This window comes from Taudactylus pleione, unplaced genomic scaffold (assembly GCF_031769625.1).
Source record: "Taudactylus pleione unplaced genomic scaffold, aTauple2 ptg000016l, whole genome shotgun sequence".
Classification (NCBI taxonomy): domain Eukaryota; kingdom Metazoa; phylum Chordata; class Amphibia; order Anura; family Myobatrachidae; genus Taudactylus; species Taudactylus pleione.
This window is the reverse complement of record NW_028284418.1, coordinates 974,537-986,073: the sequence shown is the minus strand read 5'-3', so window position 1 is coordinate 986,073 and position 11,537 is coordinate 974,537. Positions and strand designations below refer to the sequence as shown.

The 11,537-nt window shown below is 39.2% G+C and overlaps 1 protein-coding gene across 5 annotated transcripts in view; it reads right to left on the bottom strand.

Moving 5' to 3' along the window:
• The window catches only part of RPTOR (regulatory associated protein of MTOR complex 1), a 319,880-nt gene continuing 308,343 nt past the window's right edge, over positions 1–11,537 (bottom strand). For all 5 annotated transcript variants that reach the window (XM_088474208.1, XM_088474236.1, XM_088474218.1 and 2 more), the window contains 6 exons: positions 11,273–11,379; positions 10,662–10,789; positions 3,977–4,063; positions 3,764–3,880; positions 3,466–3,595; positions 1–1,714 (listed from right to left, as the gene is read on the bottom strand). In XM_088474208.1, coding sequence (XP_088330334.1) covers positions 1,646–1,714; positions 3,466–3,595; positions 3,764–3,880; positions 3,977–4,063; positions 10,662–10,789; positions 11,273–11,379 — 638 coding nt within the window. In that variant the 3' untranslated portion in view covers positions 1–1,645. The remainder of the gene's footprint in view (positions 1,715–3,465; positions 3,596–3,763; positions 3,881–3,976; positions 4,064–10,661; positions 10,790–11,272; positions 11,380–11,537) is intronic.

The window sequence follows — 11,537 nt, the reverse complement described above, 5'->3', positions numbered from 1 at the left end:
CTGGTTTATTAATATTTAATTATTGTTCTCCCTATAATCCCACACATTCTCATAGGATGAAAGTTCCTCTCCTCATCTTGTCGTGTTAAAATAAATAGGTGAATCTTTTATACTGTTCTATTCATGATGCACATTTTGAAGAGAAATGATGATTCCCAGTCAGAGCACCATCACAATGACATTCTAGTGACTGTGAATGTGTCACATTTAGATGCACCCACTGCACTCCCCCCATGAGCTCTGGAAAACTTTCCCTTCTTTTAAAAACTATGGATTTCAGTTAAAATATTGTAAACAACAATACCCAGTCTGCAATTAGGATTCCATAATGCATACACTGCGACTGGTAACATCTGGGACACGTTAGGTGAATAGGTCATTCCTTTGTGCCAATGCATATCTCCAACAATTATCTGTAATACACAGAATGGACTCGGGTAAAAGGGAAGAAAATGATGACACCAAGAAGGGGGTTAATATTGCGTCCGTACTAGGCTCCTTGTGGACAAATCTTTTATTCCTCATGCTGCTCTGTTTTCCTGGTTATTCCTTGGACCTAAAAAACACCCACCCTGCTATGTTGCTGAAGAACAGGGTTTCAACTTAAAATGTATTTACTTATCATCATCATCAGTTTTATGCAAGGTGTGGTCTAGCTAGTGGGAAAGTCTGCAGTATACTGTGTTAATATAACACACACTGAGGAATGAGCAGTCACTCAGTCGTATAAAATATATCTTACTGTCAAATGTTCCCAGTGTTACATATTTAACATCTTTTAGTCAGATGTAACCGTCCATTAATAGACACTGACGATTTGGGTTTGTATCTTTTTAGCGAATGTGATATTGTGCCCTGAGCACGGCTTCTCAAAAGGACATGTGGAGGATTTTTAATTGTTAATAAAAAATACTTTTCTCTCTTCTTCAAAACTGTGGTCTTCTCTTTACTTTTACTGTACTGATGTTTTACAGATAAAACTAGCAGTGTCATCCCGAACGGAACGGATGCTGGCTGCAAAGGAGATATGAAGATATGTTAATTGTTCTCCTCTGATATGTGCTATGAACCAATCAATGAGCAGCCGGGACAGTAACCACACACATAACAGGGTTCGGTTACATATTGTGAATTTAGTCTCTCCAACCACAGAAAGGTAAAGGCAGATGAGGATGTTCTGTGTGATGAGACTGGTCTTTTGGGCTTAAACCCTTACTGATCCATCCGATGGGCACCATTTCAGTGAAACGTGAAGCATTTATCAAATCATTACCATGCAAGGACCCTCAAAATGCAAGAATAAGCAGCGTCCAAAAGCAACTGTGACAGCAGCAAGGGGGAAAAAGGACTCACAGATTTCACAGATAAAAAATGACCATCACATATGTGGTGGACATATATACAGAGCTCCCCTCCACTTGGCTGCTTGAAAATCAAGAAACACAAACAAGACTGAAAAGCAGACAGGAGGTGGTGAGGAAACCCTCATTCTGTCATTTGTTTGTTTCCTCATTCCATTCAGAGAGAAATCTTCAAGTTCTGAGCAGCAGCAACCGACTGTCATCGCACAAGGTCATCGTTGTCTATACACAGGAAGACTAGGAGAGGAAGCCAAGAGGCCGGTCCCTGTCTCTCCTTTCAGTGGCTATCTCACTCGCTTCTCCACCGAATATATAGACATGTAGTAATCGTTACTGCCAACAGCTAAGTGGGGCTGCAGTGGAGAGAGATTGAGAAATGAATATTAGATTATAGCAGCACTATATAGATAATTTATCCAATTGTCTAAAATACCCTCTCCCCCCCTCCCCCCATAGTCTGCTTTCTTCATTTAACACATTAGTTTAAACCATGGAGTTGGAGAGTCTGCATAAGTGTATGCAGTTGAATACATAGAAAAACATTATGAGGGGTATTCAATATGAAACGTAAACTTCGCTGTCGAAGTTTACGTTTCATATCGGAGCTTTTACCTGCGTTAAAGTATCGGGCGCGCACCCGCTTATCCCCGTATTCAATATGAAATTAACGAAAACGAGAGCCTGCGAAGTTGGATTTGCATAAAGTTACGAATTTTTCCTTAAAAAAATTGTAGGACCCCCTAAAGTTGTAAAAACATGGGGGATCACTATGGGTACCCCCGTTTTAGCCTTTAAATAAAAGTCGGGGATTTAAATAGACGCGGCAGGTGTTTTTTCCACACATTGAAGAAGTGTTGCAGAAGAGCACAAAGGTTATTTTTTTCGTTTTTTTAAGTGGTCCCATCAAATTTGGGGTACATGAAAATGGGTACTAGCATATTTTTAAGTCCCTAAAGTAAGTTTTTAAAAATTCTGCATTTGTGCACCTGCCGCTATAAATCTATTATAGAAAACACCTGCCGCATACTTGCAGAATAGCCCTGAACCTATTTCCCTATTGTTTAACAATTTTTTCCCATTTTTATTTTCACCTCAATTTCTAAATTAATTTTTTGGGGTGTCCCTATTTTTTTTTTTAAACTTTTTTTGACACAGTTCTTTTTTAAATGTCATTCCCAGGGGTGCAGGCTATTTTTTTTAAGCCTGCACCTCTAAACCCCAATTCTGCACTTTTTTTCGACACCTATTCAATGGTGAAAAGTTATCCCCGTTTTTTATCAAAGACTTTTCGAACCTGCGAAAAGTCTTTGAAATTGAATACGGTGTAAAACTAAAACCTGCGATAATGACGTCATAACTGCGATATTAACGCAAAAACTGTGTTTTCACTCCCATATTGAATACCTCTGTATCAATTTGTTTTCTTTTCATATAAACCAATGACAAAAATTATCTTTTAAAGAATGTTACATTTTTGGGATAATTTCTTTCACCCAATTTAAACAATCATATTGGGTCACTGCTGTATAAACAGGCCACTGTAAAGCTGGATGGGGCGAGTCACTCGGGAATGCTAGGGAGTCTAGGGGAGAAACCCAAATGAATTAGACAGACTCCCCACGCTAAATAAATTTCCATTTATAGATATTTTACTATCATGTCAGTATGCACCATTTAGATATACTGTGTTAGATACCATTGTATTTAACAATACTAATGTACAGTATGGCGGCTATGTGCGTCATAAATGAGTAAAATATACAGACTGTCGGAGAGACTGCTGCTGACTCTACTAGACAGCTCTCAATGTAGCGCTTTGTTTCGGCGCAAACTGCAAATGATGTGGTATAAAGATGTGGTATAAATAAGTGATGTAAAAAGTAAAATCTCATTTTAGTGTGCTCTAATGAAGTAAAAAACAAAACTACACGTACATTAGGACACTATTCTGGGCACATGCTAATTGTGTATAAATAAAAAGTATATTCAGATAAGTGTTATGTAAAAAGGTGGTTTTAATGTGAATGTAAACCAGGAAGCAAAAACATGAGTCCAAATACCCCTCCAGCAATAGTCCCCAACAAGTCCATTAGAGCGCACTAACCCAGTGTGGATGGAAAGCTAAGCAGCTGATGGCACCAATCCTCTGACCCATGAATCCATCGTAGTATTTTATGTTACTGATCAGCTCTCCGCTTCCATTGTAAATCGCAATAAACTGGTTCATAGAACCACTAGGAAAGCAGAAATTGAAGGCAAGAAAAGATTAAGATAAAGGATATGATGAAAGGCAAATAGAAAAAAAGAAAAAGCAATTGGTTATTATCCATAATACTTGCATGAACGGTCCAAACTGTGCAACTTGCAAGAACACAGCCAGAAACAGCAGTGTGATTACTCACCATGCAAACAGGTTAGCCTGTGGATGGTAATCCAGAGCTGTCAGACCTTTGACTATCTGCAGCATGTTTATAGATTCAGGCATTCTGGGGTCAAAGTAACGAACATCTCCATTGACGCTGTGTGGAGAGGACATTTTTTTTCCTATAGCAAACTGTTTACACTTGAGATAATGACAGAAGTGGACATTGAGATAAAACAAGGGCTTTGTGTACCTCACACTCAAGATATTGCCGTCTGTGTGTTTTTGGAGATGTGTTTTCACCACCCACGCTGAGTGTTCGCGATAAGTCATTACACGGCTGCAAAGAGAATGAGGAGTTTTGCAAATTAGTGTGCTATTAATGTCCCTTTACCGGTAAAACATAATGCTAAGCAGCTGACCTATTAACTTTAAGCCAGACAAAATTAAAGCTGCAACCCTATGATAAAATTATTTAGTTTTAAATAAAGGTTACCTGTAAGAGGATGCGTCATTGATGTTCAATTTTCTATTAAGCAGCTTATAATGATTTATAGTGTGCTAAGTGTTACACGGATACCATGGAAACCACAGTCATATGATGTATGAGAAATTGGAGTAGAGATGTTTTGGATTGAACCTTTTCTCAGTAAACTTATTCATAGTACAACCCCGTTTTCTCTCTTACAGAAGCTGTGTTACAGGAGCAAATCCTGGAATAGTAACTATCAACTTCATGTAGCAAAGGTGCAAAATGTACTATTTCATGAACTTTAACCTCCCTGCAGATTTAGGGACCAACTAGTCCACCTTTAATCACAAAAACAAACAAACCAAAATAAAGCACCCACAAAGATTATTTGCTTGATAATAGTTGTGCTGCACTATAATTTATGGTCATCAACACCAGCATTAAGACCTCAGACTCCATGCACCCTAACTCTGCTCCCTGATAAACCCAATGGAAGCTGCCATTATCAGTCACTCTACTGTGGCACCTCCACACTGCCATTGTGATCTTTACTACTGACACAAAACAATTATAATATGTGATATTTATGCAGCTATGAGCAGATATAGTAGTAAAAAAACAACAAAGAGGGACATTTACAGATGTGTCCTTACTCAGCTTTGCTCTCTGTGCGACACATTCACTAGAGTGGCACAAGATCTCACACTAAGGTTTCACGAGTGTACTGTAATTATTGCACTGCTGTCACTATTCTACTATACTTAACATAGCCCTTTCTATTACACAAGGTATGTACAGTATACATTTAACGGAAAAGTAGCCTCATATTAAGGAAAAGCAGCCTCATAGGGGGAAACTAGCCTCATATTAGGGGGAAACTAGCCTCATGTTAGGGGGAAAGTAGCCTCATGTTAGGGGGAAAGTAGCCTCATGTTAGGGGGAAAGTAGCCTCATGTTAGGGGGAAAGTAACATCATCTTAGGGGGAAAGTAACATCATCTTAGGGGGAAAGTAACATCATCTTAGGGGGAAAGTAACATCATCTTAGGGGGAAAGTAACATCATCTTAGGGGGAAAGTAACATCATCTTAGGGGGAAAGTAACATCATCTTAGGGGGAAAGTAGCCTCATATTAGGGGGAAAGTAACATCATATTATGGGGAAAGTAACATCATATTAGGTGAAAGTAGCCTCATTTTAGAGGGGAAAGTAGCCGCATATTAGGGGGAAAGTAGCCTCATATTAAAGAAAAGTAGCATCATATTAGGGGGAAAGTAACATCATCTTAGGGGGAAAATAACATCATCTTAGGGGGAAAGTAACATCATGTTAGGGGGAAAGTAACATCATGTTAGGGGGAAAGTAACATCATGTTAGGGGGAAAGTAACATCATGTTAGGGGGAAAGTAACATCATGTTAGGGGGAAAGTAACATCATGTTAGGGGGAAAGTAACATCATGTTAGGGGGAAAGTAACATCATGTTAGGGGGAAAGTAACATCATGTTAGGGGGAAAGTAACATCATGTTAGGGGGAAAGTAACATCATGTTAGGGGGAAAGTAACATCATCTTAGGGGGGGAAAGTAACATCATCTTAGGGGGAAAGTAACATCATCTTAGGGGGAAAGTAACATCATCTTAGGGGGAAAGTAACATCATCTTAGGGGGAAAGTAACATCATATTAGGGGGAAAGTATCATCATATTAGGGGGAAGTAGCATCATATTAGGGGGAAAGTAGCATCATATTAGGGGGAAAGTAGCATCATATTAGGGGGAAAGTAGCATCATATTAGGGGGAAAGTAGCATCATATTAGGGGGAAAGAAGCATCATATTAGGGGGAAAGTAGCATCATATTAGGGGGAAAGTAGCATCATATTAGGGGGAAAGTAGCATCATATTACAGGAAACATTGCATCATATTAGAGGGAAAGTAGCATCATATTACAGGAAACATTGCATCATATTATGGGGAAAGTAACATCATCTTAGGGGGAAAGTAACATCATCTTAGGGGGAAAGTAACATCATATTAGGGGGAAAGTAGCATCATATTAGGGGGAAAGTAGCATCATATTAGGGGGAAAGTAGCATCATATTAGGGGGAAAGTAGCATCATCTTAGGGGGAAAGTAGCATCATATTAGGGGAAAAGTAGCCTCATATTAGAGGGAAAGTAGCCTCATATTAGAGGGAAAGTAACATCATCTAAGGGGAAAAGTAACATCTTATTACAGGAAACATTGCCTCATATTAGATGGAAAAGTAGCCTCATATTAGAGGGAAAGTAACGTCATATTAGGGGGAAAGTAACATCATCTCAGGGGGAAAGTAGCATCATATTAGGGGAAAAGTAGCATCATATTAGGGGAAAAGTAGCATCATCTTAGGGGGAAAGTAGCATCATATTAGGGGAAAAGTAGCCTCATATTAGAGGGAAAGTAGCCTCATATTAGAGGGAAAGTAACATCATCTAAGGGGAAAAGTAACATCTTATTACAGGAAACATTGCCTCATATTAGATGGAAAAGTAGCCTCATATTAGGGGGAAAGTAGCATCATATTAGGGGGAAAGTAGCATCATCTTAGGGGGAAAATAACATCATCTTAGGGGGAAAGTACAATCATCTTAGGGGGAAAGTACAATCATCTTAGGGGGAAAGTACAATCATCTTAGGGGGAAAGTACAATCATCTTAGGGGGAAAGTACAATCATCTTAGGGGGAAAGTACAATCATCTTAGGGGGAAAGTACAATCATCTTAGGGGGAAAGTACAATCATCTTAGGGGGAAAGTACAATCATCTTAGGGGGAAAGTACAATCATCTTAGGGGGAAAGTACAATCATCTTAGGGGGAAAGTACAATCATCTTAGGGGGAAAGTACAATCATCTTAGGGGGAAAGTACAATCATCTTAGGGGGAAAGTACAATCATCTTAGGGGGAAAGTAACATCATCTTAGGGGGAAAGTAACATCATCTTAGGGGGAAAGTAACATCATCTTAGGGGGAAAGTAACATCATCTTAGGGGGAAAGTAACATCATCTTAGGGGGAAAGTAACATCATCTTAGGGGGAAAGTAACATCATCTTAGGGGGAAAGTAACATCATATTAGGGGGAAAGTAGCATCATATTAGGGGGAAAGTAGCATCATATTAGGGGGAAAGTAGCATCATCTTAGGGGGAAAGTAGCATCATCTTAGGGGGAAAGTAGCCTCATATTAGAGGGAAAGTAGCCTCATATTAGAGGGAAAGTAACATCATCTAAGGGGAAAAGTAACATCTTATTACAGGAAACATTGCCTCATATTAGATGGAAAAGTAGCCTCATATTAGAGGGAAAGTAACGTCATATTAGGGGGAAAGTAACATCATCTTAGGGGGAAAGTAGCCTCATATTAGAGGGAAAGTAGCCTCATATTAGAGGGAAAGTAACATCATCTAAGGGGAAAAGTAACATCTTATTACAGGAAACATTGCCTCATATTAGATGGAAAAGTAGCCTCATATTAGAGGGAAAGTAACGTCATATTAGGGGGAAAGTAACATCATCTCAGGGGGAAAGTAGCATCATATTAGGGGAAAAGTAGCATCATATTAGGGGAAAAGTAGCATCATCTTAGGGGGAAAGTAGCATCATATTAGGGGGAAAGTAGCATCATATTAGGGGAAAAGTAGCCTCATATTAGAGGGAAAGTAGCCTCATATTAGAGGGAAAGTAACATCATCTAAGGGGAAAAGTAACATCTTATTACAGGAAACATTGCCTCATATTAGATGGAAAAGTAGCCTCATATTAGGGGGAAAGTAGCATCATATTAGGGGGAAAGTAGCATCATCTTAGGGGGAAAATAACATCATCTTAGGGGGAAAGTACAATCATCTTAGGGGGAAAGTACAATCATCTTAGGGGGAAAGTACAATCATCTTAGGGGGAAAGTACAATCATCTTAGGGGGAAAGTACAATCATCTTAGGGGGAAAGTACAATCATCTTAGGGGGAAAGTACAATCATCTTAGGGGGAAAGTACAATCATCTTAGGGGGAAAGTACAATCATCTTAGGGGGAAAGTACAATCATCTTAGGGGGAAAGTACAATCATCTTAGGGGGAAAGTACAATCATCTTAGGGGGAAAGTACAATCATCTTAGGGGGAAAGTACAATCATCTTAGGGGGAAAGTACAATCATCTTAGGGGGAAAGTACAATCATCTTAGGGGGAAAGTACAATCATCTTAGGGGGAAAGTACAATCATCTTAGGGGGAAAGTACAATCATCTTAGGGGGAAAGTAACATCATCTTAGGGGGAAAGTAACATCATCTTAGGGGGAAAGTAACATCATCTTAGGGGGAAAGTAACATCATCTTAGGGGGAAAGTAACATCATCTTAGGGGGAAAGTAACATCATCTTAGGGGGAAAGTAACATCATCTTAGGGGGAAAGTAACATCATCTTAGGGGGAAAGTAACATCATCTTAGGGGGAAAGTAACATCATCTTAGGGGGAAAGTAACATCATCTTAGGGGGAAAGTAACATCATCTTAGGGGGAAAGTAACATCATCTAAGGGGAAAAGTAACATCTTATTACAGGAAACATTGCATCATATTAGGGGGAAAGTAACATCATCTTAGGGGGAAAGTAACATCATCTTAGGGGAAAAGTAACATCATATTAGGGGAAAAGTAACATCATATTAGGGGAAAAGTAACATCATATTAGGGGAAAAGTAACATCATATTAGGGGAAAAGTAACATCATATTAGGGGAAAAGTAACATCATATTAGGGGAAAAGTAACATCTTATTACAGGAAACATTGCATCATATTAGGGGGAAAGTAGCATCATATTAGAGGGAAAGTAGCATCATATTAAGGGAAAGTAGCCTCATATTAGTGGGAAAGTAGCATCATATTAGGGGGAAAGTAGCATCATATTAAGGAAAAGTAGCATCATATTAGGGGGAAAGTAGCATCATATTAGGGGGAAGTAGCATCATATTAGGGGGAAAATAACATCATAGCAGGGGGAAGTAACATCATCTAAGGGGAAAAGTAACATCATATTAGGAGGAAGTAACATGTTATTTCAGGAAATATTGCGTCATATTATGGGGAAAGTAACATCATATTAGGTGGAAAGTAACATCATATTAGGGGGAAAGTAACATCATCAAAGGGGAAAAGTAACATCTTATTACAGGAAACATTGCCTCATATTAGATGGAAAAGTAGCCTCATATTAGAGGGAAAGTAGCCTCATATTAGAGGGAAAGTAACGTCATGTTAGGGGGAAAGTAACATCATGTTAGGGGGAAAGTAACATCATGTTAGGGGGAAAGTAACATCATGTTAGGGGGAAAGTAACATCATGTTAGGGGGAAAGTAACATCATGTTAGGGGGAAAGTAACATCATGTTAGGGGGAAAGTAGCATCATGTTAGGGGGAAAGTAACATCATGTTAGGGGGAAAGTAACATCATGTTAGGGGGAAAGTAACATCATGTTAGGGGGAAAGTAACATCATGTTAGGGGGAAAGTAACATCATGTTAGGGGGAAAGTAACATCATGTTAGGGGGAAAGTAACATCATGTTAGGGGGAAAGTAACATCATGAAATGGGGGAAAGTAACATGTTAGGGGGAAAGTAGCCTCATATTAGTGGGAAAGTAGCCTCATATTAGGAGGAAAGTAGCCTCATATTAGGAGGAAAGTAGCCTCATATTAGGAGGAAAGTAGCCTCATATTAGGGGGAAAGTAGCCTCATATTAGGGGGTAAGTAGCCTCATATTAGGGGGAAAGTAGCCTCATATTAGATGAAACGTTGCATCATATTAGGGGGAAAAGTAGCATCATATTAGAGAAAAATATTAGGGGAAAAGTAGTATATTAGTGAAAAAGTAGCAAAGAGAGTGAAGACTATTCAATATTGCTGTCTATACAACAGACTGACAATGCAGCTAAAAGTGGAAAATCATATTGTCAAACTGTACATTGTTGTGTGTCATCTATGTCGTAGATTGCGTACAATCATGTGTAAAATTATTTTTATGTTTCCCCTAATATTATTATACTTTTCACCGATTATGATGCTACTTTTCCCCTAATATTATACTACTTTTACCCATTTATTTCATATAGACAAACAGGCATGTCTTGAGAGAAAGGTCTATAACTTGGCGGATATCATGGACACCACTGTACCCAATACGATGGCGTGAGTCAGGGGGATCTATTGCACGATTTTAGCAAAGCTTAACATGGACACATCTGTAGGAAAACTGTTCCACAGGCAGAAAGTAAACATCCACATTTTACTGTTAGTTATGTATAGCTTAAAAAAATGATAAAGAACATCTGACTGCTTTATAGTGCACTTTTTACACAGTTATAAATATCCACTAAAATCTTTTGGGGTATAGCAAACAATTAAGCTATGGCAAACAGGAGACCGGCCATTACCATTCACTTTGTGACATTCTGCGGTCAAAAATACGCACAGAGCCGTCCCCAAGTCCAGCCACGATGAGGGAGCGATGAGAGTCACAAGACAAGCTGGTAACACAGCTGTCTGCCCCCGTGGGGATATCCTGAAAAGAAAGCACATAAAGAAACGTTACCCTCCAACGCATTATAATATAGCGGAGCAGTAACATTACAAATGAAGTGACATTTCCATATAGTCCACAGTTATAAGTATCATTTTTGCAGTGTTCAGCAGCTGGAGTATAAAAGAAGCTACAGCAGTCCACTGAGTTACCAAAGAAGAGATGTGCTGACACACACTGTAAAGCAGCCCATACACTGCTGTGTGGTTAGAGGGAGTTATTAAGCAGTGTGTGCACATGGAAAGGACTGTACCTGTGTTCTACATCTATACATTGTGAAGGCAGAACTAACATTAACTCTATCAAGCCACTATACATCCCCATACCTCGGGGATACCAATACCTCCTCGTATAGGGTGTACTCTGAAGGATACTGGTACAGCTCACAATATGGCAGCCTCAGCAGTGAGTAGGAGATGGGTGCTCTTCCAAAGTCAAATTCTGGAGAAAGTGGTAAGTTGTTACCTGTACTTTCATCTCTCTATCAGTGTCCCATATTCGGATAATTCGCACGTCACCAGATGTGATGAGTAGCCCAGTCTCCTGTTCCCAGTCTACTACCATCCCTGCCCCTGAGAAAGCAAGATATAATACTGGTGACTGTACACTCTGCACAAGATCAGAAACACAAAGGGACATTACTGCAACACAGAGCACAGCTGTCTAATGGTATCCTGATCTTTGTCCACATTACAAGCCAGAACACTAAGGGTAAAATCAACATTATAGT